Source organism: Drosophila navojoa, chromosome X, assembly GCF_054131105.1.
Source record: "Drosophila navojoa isolate 15081-1374.11 chromosome X, UAZ_NAV_1.0, whole genome shotgun sequence".
Lineage (NCBI taxonomy): Eukaryota > Metazoa > Arthropoda > Insecta > Diptera > Drosophilidae > Drosophila > Drosophila navojoa.
This window is the reverse complement of record NC_142895.1, coordinates 5,794,461-5,811,531: the sequence shown is the minus strand read 5'-3', so window position 1 is coordinate 5,811,531 and position 17,071 is coordinate 5,794,461. Positions and strand designations below refer to the sequence as shown.

Sequence of the window (17,071 nt, the reverse complement as noted above, 5' to 3'; positions counted from 1 at the left end):
TCTATATATAGTAACTGCACTGTTTTACGATATCCCAAGGAGCTTGGTAATCTACAATTCTTACTCCCTTTTTTGAGTACTCGATATTACACAAGGATCGTATACATATGTATAAATATAAAGCAAGTCCTTGAAACCGAACCTACTCTCTGCATAGGCGAGTATGGTGAATGCGCGTCAAGCAATCGATTAGAGCGAGACGAAGCTATTTCAGACATCAGTGTCTGCCCTCTCTAAGTGTTACATGACCCAAAAAACTTTTGCTGTACTTTTACTAAATTAATTTTATTACATGTTTTTGGATTTAAAAAGAAAAAAAAATTACATTTTGCGCAATAAAGGTAAGCTATTTAACATAAGTAACTAACTCAGAAGTGAGAGGGAGATAGCACTAACATATAGTCAAAACTTAGGCTATTTGCATATCTTATACAGACAACAATTTTTTCATTCATTTTTGCTTAGCTAAAATTGTAAGTTTTCCATTTCATATCTTGACGCATCTTTGAGAAATTCTGCATAGATTTTAGATTTAGCAATACATGGGATATTTGCTTTAAGCTATTCAAATTTCTTTCCGAATTTTTACATCCAAAGGAATTCCAATTGGGTATTTCAATGTAGGTAGAAAGAGATGGCTTACATATATCTGACACCTCTCTCTTTCTCTTGCCCTTTCTAACATCAGTTGATGGAGCATAACTCCAGCCACTACATTCCTTTCTATAAAAAATTAGTTATTAATCAAAATAAAATTACTTAAGAGTAACTGGTCTATGGTCAGATCCGACTTATGTATATATAACTTAATTTGAGTTTAGTTAGGCTTAGTTCAAGAACAGTTGAGTTAGAGAGACATCTACAGAGATGTCCATAGAGCTGCTACTATTTCTAGTGTTTGATTAACTTTGTATTTTGATACATAGCTCTTAACTTAATAACTTAATTGCTATAGCTGAAAGTAATTACAAATTGAATCAAACCCCAATAATAGACATGGGCATAATCGTGGTGGTTGCCTTCATTTTATTACACGATCTGGATTCAATTTCCATGTGTTACAATAATATAGGAGTATTTCGGTTATATCGGGCTTGGTTTCTGTCTCGGTATCTGTTTGTGTTTTGCAAAACTCAAATAGCTGTCATTACTAGTATATATATATATTTTTTTTTGAATAACCGCACTGCTTAAATGTTTTGTATGCTCATAAGTTGGCAAAAAAGTAAGATAGCCCGAATTAATTGAAGGCAACCATTGTATTCCGAATTCCTGGTTGAGAACGCCCGCGGCTGCTTATCGTACACACACATACATTATTTTCAATAATAAATAAATTACTTTAAATAAAGGATTTGATGTAATTCTTAAGTAATGATAATGCTGTATATTACTTGATGGGCATGTGGTGCTCCCTAATTCCAGAGCTCTCCGCCACAAATCTCGAGGGCCATCTTCTTGCGGAAGTACTCCATATGCTCCTGAGAGAAGGTCAGCGATTTGTTGCGTGTTATATACTCGGCGAACATACAGCTGAAGACACCGCAGTCACTGCCATTGGTCTGATGGGGCACATTTTGGACATTTTCAATAATAAAGTCGCTCGTGTCGAACGGCTTCTTGCGCTTGTCCAGCGACTCCTCCAACAAGTAGTTCTCGAGGGCGTTCAACACCTCCGTATTTGGTTTACCCATAGAATCATAATAGCGTATGGTCTTATTTCTCATATGAATAATGGCCATGCACCAATGGACGTTGCTGACATGCACCGGCACCGGAATAATATCCTTGCTGAATATATCAACCTTGCGAGTCCAGCGCTTCACGTTGCCGTAGCCGCCCTGCAAGAGGCGCGGTATAAAGAACGTATTCATGGCATACACGCTGGGCAGTTTGCCCTCACTGCGCTGGGATCGATCGGTCAATAGATTCATATAGAAGTTGATAACCTCGTCGTTCAGCCAGGAACTACCAGACAGAGTGCGAATATCGTTGCGAGTAATGCTGAGGCTGAACTTCGAAATCAGTACCTGCAGTTGGAAAGAGAACGAATGAGAAAGAGAGAGAGAGGGATAGTTATAGTGATTGAAAGTGACAGCTCAAAAAAAAAAAAAAACACACACACACACACAAAGTTTCCTGTCAAAATAATATTCACCTGGTCGGGCTTGCCGAAAATCAGTTCATTATAACGCTGCTGATGGGCATCGGTCCATGGAACAAATTCTGGCTTGCTATCCTCCTCAACCGGATATTTATCCAAGACAAATAATGTCTGGCCGACATAGCGTCGCTTGGCCAGGCTCTCACGCAGCCCTTGCTCAAATGCCCGACGCTCCTCGGTTCTCAGTTCAGCTCTGCGAACGTAACGTATTAGACAGTTGACAGACCATAAATATTGATATTACGTACTCCTGAAGTACCATTGTCCGAGCGCGGTGCACCTCTTCCTGAATTTTGGTGCACTTCTGGTTAAAAACCTTACCGTAATTGTCGTCAAAATAGATCGATTTGCTGTTGCGAATCTGCAGCGCTTTCGTGCGTGGCATCGACAGCTCCTTCGGGGTCGATGGCTGCGGCTGCGTAATCGGCTTCGAACTAAGTAAATAATAAATAGAAAAATATATGCTCGACTTGCCAAATGTTAACCGGCTTATTAATGTCACTCACTTTTCCGACAGTTGGCTGGGAACGCCATCTACGATTTTAAATATTGGCGACTTTTCGACATTTGTGCTGTTGCCAGTGTTGTCGCTCTTTAAGTAGCTCTGAAGGGGAGTTGACGATAGTTTCGTGCTCAGTGGATCGGTTGACTTGACTTCATCCGGTTTCGAATTGATGTTCAAGAGCTTAGCATATTCGGATCGTCCAGCCGCACCGGACTCGGCCTTGTTCTTAATATAAGCGCGCATCCAGTCGGGGTTATTAAGGGTGATCGGACGCAATGGCGGCGGCGGCGGTGGCTTCTCCTTTTCACGTGCAGCGGCCGTACGCCGTGCATATTCTCGATCATGAAGACTTAGATTATTGATCAGATTTACATACTGATTGTGCTCATTGCGCTGTTCCTCTAGCGACAATATGGAATCTTTTCCAAGAACTCCCGACTCAAACATATTGCTGCTGTGACCATTTAAGCGCGCCTCGGACGACGCAAGGCTGCTAGACGGACGCTGGTAGTTGATGTTGGTTGAAAAACCATTTGTGCCGAAACGCAATGCGTCGGAGTAGAGCAAATTGTTGCGCCTAACTGACGAGATGCGTCCAAACTCATTCTGACGTGCCGCTGGCTGCCCACTTGGGCCAAGACGATCAGCGAATGTTTGGTACAAGTTACTCTCGTTATGCTGCTGATCGTCCGAGTCGGACAGATCGATCGGCGAAGTGGGCTGTATGTTGCGGACATTAACTTGCCGTGTTGGCGGCGTGTTAAATATCGAGAGACGCTTCGGCTGCGACTGGAAGGCATTGCGATTGCTGTTGTTGTTCTCTGGCTCCTTGCGCTGGGTTGGGTTTGCCATACGGCAAAAAGTATCAACTGTGGAGAATATAAGATTGAAATTCAATACATAACAGACTTCCTTGACTATGATATTGTCGTCAATTTTGAGATGATCGATGACTGATGTGGATGTCATTCAATATGGCTTTTGGTTCTTAAAATTTAACTTAGATATAAACATACAAAATACAAATAGTTTTGCTCTATTTTTATACAAAAACACAGTTTCCTTTTGACATTCGTTTATATCACATATTGTGGTACATATATGTATAAATTGAGATCATTTTGAAGAGAAAGTTGATGGGGAAGTTTCAAATTCAGGGATATCAACACTTGGCCAGCATATTCTTATTTTTGACTTTTTCTTGATTGAATTTGGCTTGAATTCTTGAATGGATTTTCAATATCCATGCGATCATGCGATATCTTCATCTATCTGGTACTTACCGTCATTCGGCATATATTTTGGAAATGTATTATCCACGCGGCGATATTTGATCAACTGTAGAGTTTCACCCCCGTCAGCCAAGCTTGGGTAGCTGTAATAAAATATGGGAGAATTTAGGTAATGTAAACAACTAGATTGCATTGATGGACTTACGAGCGCTTGCGAGAACGTTCGCTGTCTTCAGCTGCAGTATTGGGGGGCTCCTTGCTGTTCTTCGAATTGCGGCCGCCGCTTGGCAACCAGTGACGTATCCAGTTAATTATATCAAAGCCCATCGGATCGAGATGTGTATCGGGTCCGCCTTTGATTTGTTCGACTCTGGTTGATAGCGTTTTTATTTTTAAATCGATCTCATTCAGCAGATCAGACGTTTCGTATGCAGTCGCTGGCTCAGTTATAATGGAAGTCACCAGATATTCGCGTACATCGTTCAGTTTAGTCAGTAGCAGTAGAACGGCCCAAAGACTGTTGAAATGTCGACCCCGGCAGGTTTCCACAATTATGTCAAGTGCTCGCTGTATTACTGCCAAGCGCGGATCCGATTCCGGCTTCGTCTCCGCAACGTTGCTATTTGATGCAAATGCCACTCGTTCCAAGTCAGTTGCGTTTATGAGCTGTTCCTGTTGACTTCGTGATGTGGAATTGTAGATTGATGTGATTATGGTGTTGCTTGAAGGCGAGAATTCAGAGCCATTTGTCATCGATGCAGTATTCGAATAGATCGGGAGCACAACACCGTTGAATGGCAGCGCCAGCCCTGGATTACAGTTGGCTCCTCTGGCCGCCACAATTACTTGACTAGGTAGTATATTGGTTGGTTGATTTGCGCACCCCTACTAGAGTGTGCACACCTATAGAATGAATACTAATAGGGAGAAAAAATGCAAATGCATTAAGTTTTAGTTCATCATGCATCAGAATATGGCCGCCATGCGACGTTGCCAAACTCTTGCCCGGAGCCCAGGTGCATTGGCGAATTTTGCGCGCCGCCTGGGCACAACAACAACGGCAACACAGGAAAAGAGCAAAAGAAAACGCGGATACCACAACATGCTCATGTACGAAACAAGCTAAATGCTTGTGCTATTAGCAAAACAATATGTGGTATAGCTATTGCATTGCGAATTCAACACGCACGTCTAATGAAACTGCAGATTTTATAAGTGAAGTTAATTTAATGCCGGTTGCTGCTAATTCGACGCCGCTCTTGACATTCGCAGTTGCGCTTTGAAACGTATGCGTCCACATAAATACAAATGCACCATATATTGTATCGTTGCATGGGCATGCACTTACCTCTTGTTTAGAGTTTATTTACGATGAATTTGAAAATGTATACAAAGTTTACAGTTTTTCCAAAATTTAAAGTCTAATCTCCTAAAACTAAGCGTGCTGACTGCCTCACATATCTATAAAGCAACCACATCAACACAATACAAGATTACCAAAAAGATACCGAAAAATACCGAACAAAAATCAGTATTTATTTTTAGATGTTGCACGATGTTGTTAAGTGTTTCATTTTGAAGATTTCATTGAATGGTTATTACTCTAAAAATTGTTTATTTTTATTTTTGTTTCTTGGTTTAACTCTCAATTGATTTAAAATTAATTATAAAATACATAATTTTTTGCAAATCTGCTCTGCACAATGTATTTTGCAACACTAAATGGCTGTGCGGAAACTTGTCGAATATCGATAGCTCGATTTCTTTAAAACGTGACCCGCTAAAAATTGAAAGCATGTGCGCCATTTTGTTTTGTTTATTTTTTAAAAGAATTTATGCTACAGCTTATATATTAACATTTATAGTTATATGTATGTATGTATGTACGTTTTATTTGAAATCCCCAATCGCTAGGGCCAGACAATATGCACAATAATGCAGTGTTAATCCTTGCTTTGGCAACAGAAAAACAAAAAATTCCACAACAATGTTGTGGATCCATACAAAGCGCCCGCCAGCCCCACCGTTGCCTGGAACGTGTAGTGCACGACGACCCAATGGGCGAGTGCGCCCCAGATGAGTATCAGCAGACCGTTGGTGAAGTGCACCGGCCGGCGAATGGCCGTCCAATTGGCACGCGTCATGCCCAACTGGAAGACCATCTCCTGCAGAAATGCTGTGACCACCTGGCCGAAACCCAACAGCACAGCCGAAACGCTCAACAGCAGCTTGGACGTGGAGAAGCTAATAACTGCAGAATTGTTAATAGTAAATGATAGTAATAGGTGATGGTGTGCCACAATCTAAATGCTTACAAATGAGCGCCAGACACTTGCAGATGCTGCCAAACGTGAACCACTGCAGCTTCCTTTTGAACAGGCTCGAGCCGAAGCGCGGCGTCATCAGCGAGAAGCACATCCAGGGAAAGGCCAGCAGCGAGAAGAGGAATGGAATTTCGGCGTTCTTCAGCGCATGATGGCTAACAGCCAGGCCCGGCAGCACCGTCAGGCACATCACATAGCTGAAGATGTCCGCCGAGATGAGCAGTGTGGTGGCATACAGCTGCGGCACCAGCAGCGCCTGCTGCAGCGGCATCACAATCTTATCCAACAGATTCCACCACAAGTGCGATGTGACCGCCAGAGACATGCGTCGAATGCGATGCTGTCAACAAGCAAAAGCTGATATCACATCAGATTACATCAGAGACGCTCCAATGCTTACCAGATTCGCATAGGCCTCGGGCGAGGGGGAGGAGCTGCCGGTGGCGCTGGCATTCGGCGGATTCTGGGAGTAGAGGCGACCATTCGACTGGGACTTGTGCAGCATCTGCGACTGCGATATGCTGTAGTTGTCGATGGTCGCATTGCTGGAGCGCATGATGGACACCGTTTCGTCCTCTTCCGGTATTATCTCCATGATTTCAACGCCATTCGGATTCACATACGTGACATATGCCTCATCCGTGGCGAGCATATAGTTGCTGTGCGTGTCGACGACGGCGGCGGCCACAGCTGAGGCTGGCGCTGCGTTCGTCTGCATCTCTGTGCCCGGATTGCGCCAGGACATGGGCGTGTCCAGGCCATCCATTTGATCCGCCACAAAGATGGCCGCCAGCGCGGCACGCAATGGCAGCGCACCGAAGCCGGGCTCCGCCTTGATTACTGAGATCCGTTTGGTTGTGAACGCATCCTCGCGATGCTTGGTGATGATCAGGCTGAGCGGTATGAGATTCACCAGCATTGCCGACATCAACACAATGGACTGCGCGGTGCCATACAGGGTGCGCAGGCTGGTGAAGACGAAGGACAGAAACAGCTGGCAGAAGGCCTCGCCGCACAGGTGAATCGTCTTCCGCACGTACTTGTCCTCGCGCGGACGCACTGCCTCCAGTATGACATGCGTCTTCCACTGATACAGACTGGCGCCGATACCTAAAAGGTCATGCGGGCATTTCAAACTGGGATGCTGGGAGCTGCTGACAGCCGGCACAAGCGACTTACCCGCAAAGCAGCCGTAGAAGACAATGGCCACCGTCTGAGTGGTGGTGGTGACCACCACCCAGGCGGATGAGAAGAAGATGCCGCTGATCATGAGCGAGACGCAGGCAATCAAGGTGGCCAGCAGAAAGATGCGTCTGTATTGAACTGTTTCGCGTGCCCGGCCGCTATACTCTGTGTCCAGGTGCTCCATGATGGAGCGGCAGAGCTCCCCGGTGGCCTGGTAGACGATCGCTGGCCAAATGCGCAGCACCATATCCTTGTCCGATTCCACGACGTTGCCATATAAATAGGCTGGCGTTGCCAGAAATGCCTAGAAAAGCGAATAAACGAGTGAGAGAAGGCAGAAGATAAATGAATCGAGGGGGGGAAGGGTGGAGAAAGAGACAGAGCAAGTAAGACTTGAGCTAAGTGCAAGGCAATGAAGAGAGAGAGAGAGGGAGAGAGAGAGGGACGGAGAGGTGAGAGAGAGAGAGGGAGAGAGAGAGGGACGGAGAGGTGAGAGAGAGAGAGAGCGAGACGGAGAGGTGAGAGAGAGAGAGAGACGGAGAGGTGAGAGAGAGAGAGAGAGAGAGAGAGAGAGAGGGCGAGAGAGAGAGAGAGAGAGAGACTTGACTGATGTATATTTACGTGTATGGCAAAGCCGCAGAGCATATACTTCTGTTGTATGTGCTTCTTGACCACCCGCCGCCGCTGCACTCCGGCGGTGGCGCGGGCAGCGGCACGACGTACGGGTGCACCAGCCACTGGTGCCGCAGCCGCTGCTGTCATTGGCATTGTTGTCATGCCCGCCGTTCCCGTTGCCGTTCCAGTTACTCTTCCCGTGCCCGTTCCCGTTCCCGTTCCCGTTGCCTTCCCCGTTCCTATCACTTTTCCCTGGAAAATTGCGAGCGTTTTGTGGATGATCCCGCACAGTTTGCTTTTCGTATGGAATTTGTGTGCTGGTACTGTGTGAGGCGCGTCGTCTGGCCGTTAGCATTCATCATTTACCAAACCGAAACCCGTTTAGATAATGGCGAAAAAAAAAAAAAATAAATAAAATTGTGATAATAATCGCGCTTATCACATTGAAGATATCTCTGCGTACCAACACCCCCACAGACGACGCATGCACAGTGTGTGTGTGTGTGTGTGTGCGTGCATGTCTATCTAGCTGTGTGTGGGTGTGGGTGTTTGTGGGTGTGTGTGTGTGTGTGTGCCCGAGATTAACGTCAGATACATATGTAAAAAAGAAACAAAAAAAAAAAAAAACGAAAAAAATGTAGAAAAATAATCGTTCGTCTTTGTTGACGCTGTTGGCTCTCCTGCAGCTCCGGCCAGCAAACGCCAGCAGAGGATTATGTTTATGACCACACGCCAGCTGATCAGACATCGCACTCTGATAACGCGCAGCATACGATCCGGCAATAGGAGCCATTCCGAGTGCAACGTTGCCAGCAATTGTGTAACAGCACACACACACGCACACGCACACACACACATCACATAGAAAGCTTCATTCAATTGAATGTTAAGATCAGACCAAGAGGCAACCAAGGCAACTGCCTTCAGCGTCGCCCTCTGAATGTTCCTCCTTAAACTACGATTCCTTGAAGTCTTATATAAGTATTATTTTTTGATACTCATTCGCAGCAGTGAAATGAGCATATTGGTTTTGTGCAATATTCGTTTTGCTGTTCGTCCATCTATTCGTCACTCAGTTCGTCCGTCTGTTGGTCTGAATGCAAACCATTTCGACGCCTTGAAATTTTGACTATGTATATTCTCGATTTCCTTGTTTTCGTTTTTTATAAAGTTATTTTAATTTCTTCTCTTTCTTCTTTGATTTATAAACTATTTTTATTTATTAAAAAACTTTTTTTTTTAATTAATTATTATTATTATTATTATTATTTTTTTTTTTTAAATATTACAAATATGTTAATATCTTCCTAATACTCTTTTTTCTTTTTTTTTTTTATTATTTAGTTTTTTTTATTAAAATAATATATTTTTTATTTATTGTTTATTTTTTTTATTTATTTTAAATATATTTTAATATGTGCTTATTAAAAATACTTTATTCCCATATTTCCTTTAATTTATATATTTTTGTTATTTATAAAATATTTTTACTTGTTTATTTATTATTTTTTTACTTTTAACATTTATTTTAATTTGTACATAAATAAAATATCATGGAAATAATTAGCTTTTACAATTTATTTATTTTTCTTCTTGTATTTAAAAATTATTTTTATTTATTTTTTTAAATATATTTTCTTATATACATATTCGAAATTTAGAACCAGATGTTAAATATTCATTTTGAAATAAAAATAAACTCTGATATTTTGAAATCTCACAATTTCTTTTGTATACAAATTCTATTTATTTTTAAAATTGAATATTGAATATCGAATATTAAAATCCGCCTACAATCCACCTCATAATCTACTAGCCTCAGGCTCATAATGACTAACTCTCACTAAATTTAGACGAAGAGATGTTATCAGTCCATGCATGATCCCTGCTCAATGATTCATGGGAAACGTAGATTACTTTGAGCATAATCATTTCAAATGGATCTTTGGCTAGGTAATCTGGGAAATAAAGTAAAGCAAACACGGTCTTAAGTAGATAGTGGAACAAGCTAATCTATGTGCTTATAAGATATTAAGGAAAACTTTTTAGATGCAAACTGTTTTAAAGTAAAATTATGAAATTGCCGTGATTCAGACTTGTTGTTTTCATCACCTCCAATGTAAACACATGGCCATAAATATTGTGGAGCGGTGGCTGGGTGATGGTTGATGGGTGGTTAGGTGGGCGGGTGTCGGCGGTGTCCGATTGGAGCTCAGCCAAATTGCAGATGCATCGGAGAGCGACAGAGGTTGACCTCCTGTATGGCGCTTATCAAGACAATATCTTTACACACTTCCGTTTCACATCCGCGGACAGAGCAGTGCACTGGGCGTGCCGGCTGCCCCTATTCGCACTGGTGAGTCTTTATGGGTTTACAACTGTATTTTGCGCTGGTGATGGTGACGTTAAAGCAACAGATTTTATTTGCGCTATATACTAAAGTCGGCCTGGAGCCGTGAGATAGGGCCGATCGTAATTAGGCGCTAGGGTTGATAAGCCCCAGCATCCGGCGACAAGATTTTGCTATAAAATAGAGTGTGGGTAACACAAGTAGCTCATACAACGATCGACCGAAGTTAGCCACAGGCAACACGACGATGACGACAACAACAACCAGAAGAACAACCAGAACAACGATGACAGCGAGACACGGATTCTTCTCGACAGCCACCGCGGTGCTGCTGCTCTGCGCAGCCCTGGTAAGAGATCCATCAGCATAGCAACGAGTTCAGGATTTTCGGATAGCTGACCTTTGACCTTGCATTGATTACAGCTGCTGACCAAGTCCTGCGGCGTTCAGGCCCTTAGCGGTGCTGGTAGCGGTGATTTGGCCTGGAGCGAAACAACAACGGTGGCCGAGGGTAGCGGTTGGGAGGAGACGATCATAACCACAGCACAGCCAGACGAATCCACCGTGCAGGAGGAAGTGACAACGGATGCCATTGAGGAGCTGGACACCACGACAACAGCTGCCGATAATTCAGCAGAGGGTGGCGTAGAGACAACCACTGCTGCCGCTGAGGATGCGGAAACCACGCTCAGTCCCAGCGAGCCGGAGGTAGAGACCACAGTCGCACCCAATGAGGAGTCGTCCACATCGAGCCCCAGCGAACAGCAGCCAACCGATGGCCCCAGTGGAGAGCCCTCCACTGTGGAACCGACTACTGGCGGTCCCAGCGAGGAGTCATCCACTGCCGGCCCCAGCGAACAGCCATCCACAGCCAGCCCCATTGAGAGCTCATCCTCTGCCAGCCCGAGCCCCAGCGAACAGCCGTCCACTTCCAGCCCCAGCGAGGAGCAGCCAACAACTCCCGAAGAAGAGTCCAGCGCTACCACCATTGCACCCACACCACCGGCACCGCCCGCATTCAAGTGCGAGACGCCTGGTGTGTTCGCCCACAGCAGCGGCGACTGCCAACGCTTCCATAAGTGCGTCCAGAATGCTCCTTTGGGTGCGCTGAATGAATACGAGCTGGTGTGCCCCCCGCTGATGGCATTCTCGCCCGAGTACGGCCGATGCGTGCGCGACGTCTCGGCATGCGACAGTGATGCATTCGTTTGCACATCCCCCGGACGCTTTGCAGGCATCGACTCCAGCTACTACTACAACTGTGTGGTGAGCTTGCGCGGTGGCTATCACAAGTACATTGTGCGCTGCTCGCCCGGTCAGCGCTTCGAGCCATTGATGGGCCGCTGCTGGCGCTACGATTGGACTGTTTACCAGCCCGGACAGGCGTATGAGGCTGAAGATTTGGCCGCCATCAAGCGTGAACAGAAGGAACTGAAGACCGAGGAGAAGTTGCGCAAGAAGGCCGAAAAGCTCAAGGCCAAGGAGCTGCTGAAGCAACAGAAGCTGGCCGAGAAGCTGGCCAAAAAGGCGGCCAAGGAGAAGGCAAAGCAGGAGGCCAAGGCCAACAAGCCCGTGTCCATTGAGAGCGTCGAGTCGCCCGAGGTGCCCAGCATCGAAGAGTAATCAGGCCCACTCACTCAGTCCAGTAATTCAGTTCTAATCTATGTTGGTGTATAGCGTAGTCTCACTAAGTTATGGTTGTTAATTGCACAATTTTTTTTTTCTCCCTGTTTTGCATGAATAAAGACTAGAGCTCTTTAACAAAATGGCTTCAAATGCTTTTGGTCAACGCAGAGCGCCCTAGACGGTGCGTTTATCAGCTAATCAGCCGCAATCTTGACGATTGTCAAAAAGTTGTTTGTGGCCGACTATAAAAGAACCGAACCAAGTGCCCATCCAGTTAGTCTGTCGAAACAAGTAACGAATCGCAAGAGATAGTACCATCAGAGGAACAAAAATCGAGCAATAAGACCCGAATATGTTTATCATTCAATTGGCACTCAGCGCCACCTGCCTGGCGCTGCTTGGAGCTGTCCACGCTGGCTACAGTCAGCCATGCAGTGGCACGGATTTCTTTGCTGATGGACTTAATTCTAACGCGTTCTATGCGTGCCTTCCATCAACAAATGGGGACTACCATCTAGTTCGCCTGAGGTGCCAGGATAACATGGTTTTCGATTCGGAACAGGCTCAATGTGTTGATCTTCAGCGGGATGCGGTCCCAGCTGATGGTGGCGACATTGAGAACCCCACAATTCCACCTGGAAATTTAGATGAGAGTACTTCCGCATCGCCTCCAGAGCCAACTGTTGCTCCAGGGCCTCCAAGTCCCACTGCAGCTCCTGAACCATCTAATCCAACTAATGCTCCCGGAACCAGCGGAACAACGGTTGCTCCCGAACCATCGAATCCAACTAGTGAGCCCGGAACCAGCGGAACAACGATTGCTCCTGAACCATCAAATCCAACAAATGCTCCCGGAACCGGCGGAACAACGATTGCTCCTGAACCATCTAATCCAACAAATGCTCCCGGAACCGGCGGAACAACGATTGCTCCTGAACCATCTAATCCAACAAATGCTCCCGGAACCGGCGGAACAACAATTGCTCCTGAACCATCTAATCCAACTAATGCTCCCGGAACCAGCGGAACAACGATTGCTCCTGAGCCATCTAATCCAACTAATGCTCCCGGAACCGGCGGAACAACAATTGCTCCTGAGCCATCTAATCCGACTAATGCTCCCGGAACCGGCGGAACAACAATTGCTCCTGAGCCATCTAATCCGACTAATGCTCCCGGAACCGGCGGAACAACAATTGCCCCTGAACCATCTAATCCGACTAATACTCCCGGAACCGGCGGAACAACGATTGCTCCTGAACCATCTAATCCAACTAATGCTCCCGGAACCGGCGGAACAACCGTTGCTCCTGAGCCCAGCGGACCAACAAATGCTCCCGGAACAACAACAACAACAACGGATGCTCCCGGAACTGGATCGACCACCCCGGAACCTGACATAAAGTGCGCAACAACTGGATTCATGCCCAAAACTGGAAACTGTTATCAATTCGTATATTGCTATGAGGACAACGAGGGTGATCTACACCCGATAATCCAAAAGTGCATCAATGGGCAGCAGTTTGATCCGGGCTGCGGATTCTGTAGGTCAAACTACGACTGCACCAAGCCTTCACCTAATGGTGAATGCATTGTCGAGCAGGAGAAATAAGTGCAGAATTTGAATGATGAAATAAATATCCCACTGTGTGTACTATTAAGCAATGCATAACTATAGCAACATATATTTTTTTTCAATCGTTGTGGAATTTTTTTTGTATGTTTTTTTTTTTTTTTGTTCAAATGAATAAACTTTAGTCTAATTGATGTTAATTGATTGGAGAAGATATATGCGAAATCAGTAATCGATTCGCCTTTAATAGAAAATACTCAAGTGACCACGATAAGAGGGCGTTTTAATTTTAAAATTCCGCCTAACTGACTGTCTGCCGTATCTTATCGATGGCACTTGATGAGCTCTTTCGATATTCAAGTCCAAATTTGGACAACGAAATGACGAGCTACTGCAATGAGCGCCACGTAGCCATTCGTACCAGATTGTGGGGAACATTACTTTATTAGCCCTACGATAAATCAGACAGTGTCACGAATGATCCGCTCTTATCTCTCTGCATAGTTACGAATAGCTGAGCCAGAGCTGGCCGGCAGAGTCTGCCTGAATTCCATTTGGCTGCAATCGCTTTGTAATATCTGATTAAGCATATAGTTTCGATAGTCAATTCCAGTGAATCACATCGAAGTCAACATCCTGTATTATGATTCGAAATAGTCAATAGCTGCGATTGATAAGGAAATTTATTTTAAATGCGAACAATTCTATATATAAGCTCAGAGCTCATCGAACATGATATATGATGATAGGGCTTTGTCAATATTTAGTTAATAGTCAGAGGGATGAGGTCTATGGGTAACTTCTATTCAGCTTATTATCAAAAAAAGTTCATTAGGAAAGATATTGCTCGGCCGTGAATGCCATGATTTGATTTTGTTTCACTAAATATTCCTAGGGGGAGTCTAGCCTAGGAGCCTAATGCTATCGATTCCTGTTCATGCTGTGCCCACTCCGAACTGCTCTAGAAGTGCTAGGTATAACGATGCAGATAATTGCGCATAATAAAAATTCTAATCTCGACGGAGAAATGCCTTCCTGATAAGTGAAGTGCTTGGGGAGATGGAGTAACACATTATCTGTAATATTGTTGTGATAGAGAAACCATTCAAGAAAAAGTACGTCTGATTAGGAGTGACTGTAGAGGAGTAGCGGATGAGGGGAGTGGTAGAGAAGTGTGAATCTGGCAATGAGCACAATAAATATGCAAGTAAATCGCACGGCGGCCACAACTCGATGAATTCTCAAATGAGTGAAAGTCGCCGGCGCCACAACGATTGCATAAGCCGGGTGAGGGAAGAGCGCGGGGGCATAGATAGAGGGAGGCAGATGAAGACGAAGCGGGAACCGTCGCTTGGTTGGACAATTGCGCATGCGCGTAACTCGTTAAAATGATTTCCAACGCTGGCGACAATTAAACGCAGGCCGAGCCAGACTCGATCCACTTCAATCCCAGGCCGGCAGTCGTCAGTCGTCAGTTGGCTGATGTCTTCAAATGCAAAAATGATTCCGGCACTTTTGCATTGGTCGCAGTCCAGGCACGTCGCTGTCCGTCTGTCGAGTTGTCATGTTGATGATAAGCGTTAGAGCAATGAGACGAGCTACGTGCAACGCACGGGCCAGCCAACGCTGTGCCATTTGGCCCTAAACGATGCTCATATACGCTCATGGCGCAAATGTAACTCTTGGCCATTATTAACAAACATTAACAGCAACAGCAACAACAGCAACAGCTAGCTAACTGCTGCAGTTGCTGCGGCTGATGCGAGTCTTGTCTCAAACAGTGATGAGACTTGTTTCTCGCTTTCTTCTGGGCAGGTGTTGCGTCGCTGCTGACCCAGCAAACAGCTAAACAGCACTAAACAAATCACAAACATTTCGTGCGAACCTTTCTTTTATTATCATCATATTTTTTGGGGGCCACAGAAACTGCGCCCAAAACTTGGTTGTTGTTGTTGTTGTTGTTGCTGTGGGGGCACAGTAAAGATAAATGGCAAGATACAATTGTATCTTTATTTGAATGTTGCTCATACTCGCACTTCTTATGTAATTTGCGCATTTACACATTATTTTTTATTTGTTTATACGTATATATACATAGACATATACATATATATTTACTCATTTTCTTTCATCTTGTCGCCGCTGTTGCCCAAGCATCAATGCGGGCAAGAAGCAGATGAAGAAGCAGCTGAGAGCTGGGCTGTTAGCCCAGATCAGCATTCAAATGTTGTGCGCAAATTATGCGATCCGCACCACCAGGCAAACGAAATCGACAACAATTCCAGCCGTTTGTTTCAACAGAAATTTTGCCAGCCATTACGTCGGAGCTATTTTTGGGTATTTGCCGGAGTCCAATCGGGGTTATCAGTACTCACTTTGTTTCAGTGTGGCAAAATGAAGGGCTAGATCTCGAGAGGAAGTTGGAAGTATCTCAACTGAGAAAGTCCGTGGTACGAGCGGAGGAATGGAAAGCCAGTGGATAGACGGAAGCCTGGCCGGACGGATAGACGGACAGATAGACGGGCAGATAGACGGACAGACAGACAGACAGACGGACAGACGGACAGATGGACAGACAGACGGTCAGACAGACCGACAGACGGACAGAGAGACGGACAGATGGACAAACAGACAGACGAACAGATGGAGAGAAGAACATACAGACGGACAGATAGACGGACAGACAGAAAGACAGACGGACAGACAGACGGAAAGACGGACAGAAAGACGGACAGACAGACGGACAGACAGGTGGACAGACAGACAGACATACATACAGACTGACAGACAGAAGAACATACAGACGGACAGATAGACGGACAGACAGACAGAAAGACGGACAGACAGAAGGACAGATGGGCAGACGGAGAGACGAATGGAAGGGCGGTGGACAGACGGACATACAGACGGATAAACAGACAGACAGTCGGACGGGCAGATGGACAGAAGAATATACAGACAGACAGACGTACAGAAAGACGGACAGACAGACAGAAAGACGGACAGACAGAAGGACAGATGGGCAGACGGAGAGACGAATGGAAGGGCGGTGGACAGACGGACATACAGACGGATAGACAGACAGACAGACAGACAGACAGTCGGACGGGCAGATGGACAGAAGAACATACAGACAGACAGACAGTCGGACGGGCAGATGGACAGAAGAACATACGGACAGACAGACGAATGGAAGGGCGGTGGACAGACGGACATACAGACGGATGAACAGCAAGACGAAACTAGCACAAAGCCAACATACTCGTTTCACTTGATGAAACGTCATAATTTCCATGTTGCTGTTGAGCCCAATAGACGTGTGAACGACGCTCTAGTTCTTATCTGAATGCTAGCCAAGATCTGTTCGCAAAGTTTGCCATAATGACGTCACAGAGTTATCCAATGTTGAGAAACTGATTTGGATCTGGCTCAACTAAACTGCAACAATATTTACCAAGTACAAACTGTGCACCAAATTTGTTCTTGTTGCCTGGAGA

The 17,071-nt window shown here is 45.2% G+C and overlaps 5 protein-coding genes across 6 annotated transcripts in view; 3 read left to right on the top strand and 2 right to left on the bottom strand.

Moving 5' to 3' along the window:
- LOC115565019 (chronophin) overlaps window positions 1-17,071 on the top strand; it is a 92,240-nt gene that overhangs the window by 49,694 nt on the left and 25,475 nt on the right. The gene's annotated exons all lie outside the window — the stretch shown is intronic.
- LOC115564940 (uncharacterized) lies at window positions 267-5,398 on the bottom strand. 2 transcript variants are annotated; one of them, XM_089263706.1, is made up of 7 exons: window positions 5,246-5,398; window positions 4,107-4,818; window positions 3,953-4,044; window positions 2,671-3,538; window positions 2,413-2,598; window positions 2,159-2,357; window positions 267-2,030 (listed from the first exon to the last, which is right to left on the bottom strand). In XM_089263706.1, exons 2-7 carry the CDS (start codon window positions 4,652-4,654, stop codon window positions 1,416-1,418), a joined length of 2,508 nt encoding a protein of 835 aa, XP_089119832.1. In that variant the 5' UTR covers window positions 4,655-4,818; window positions 5,246-5,398; the 3' UTR covers window positions 267-1,415. The 2 variants fall into 2 exon arrangements, with proteins under 2 accessions (XP_089119832.1, XP_089119833.1); XM_089263707.1 differs by having other exon boundaries at window positions 5,250-5,397.
- Window positions 5,759-8,509, bottom strand: LOC115564939 (uncharacterized). The gene is made up of 5 exons (XM_030389821.2): window positions 8,032-8,509; window positions 7,405-7,714; window positions 6,626-7,335; window positions 6,217-6,565; window positions 5,759-6,152 (listed from the first exon to the last, which is right to left on the bottom strand). The coding sequence occupies exons 1-5, from the start codon at window positions 8,185-8,187 to the stop codon at window positions 5,845-5,847; spliced, it is 1,833 nt and encodes a 610-aa protein (XP_030245681.1). The 5' UTR covers window positions 8,188-8,509; the 3' UTR covers window positions 5,759-5,844.
- On the top strand, window positions 10,497-12,141 carry Mur18B (Mucin related 18B). Its single transcript, XM_030389812.2, has 2 exons — window positions 10,497-10,724; window positions 10,799-12,141. The coding sequence occupies exons 1-2, from the start codon at window positions 10,623-10,625 to the stop codon at window positions 11,996-11,998; spliced, it is 1,302 nt and encodes a 433-aa protein (XP_030245672.1). The 5' UTR covers window positions 10,497-10,622; the 3' UTR covers window positions 11,999-12,141.
- Muc18B (Mucin 18B) lies at window positions 12,235-13,774 on the top strand. Its single transcript, XM_089263612.1, has one exon. It carries the CDS (start codon window positions 12,354-12,356, stop codon window positions 13,611-13,613), a length of 1,260 nt encoding a protein of 419 aa, XP_089119738.1. The 5' UTR covers window positions 12,235-12,353; the 3' UTR covers window positions 13,614-13,774.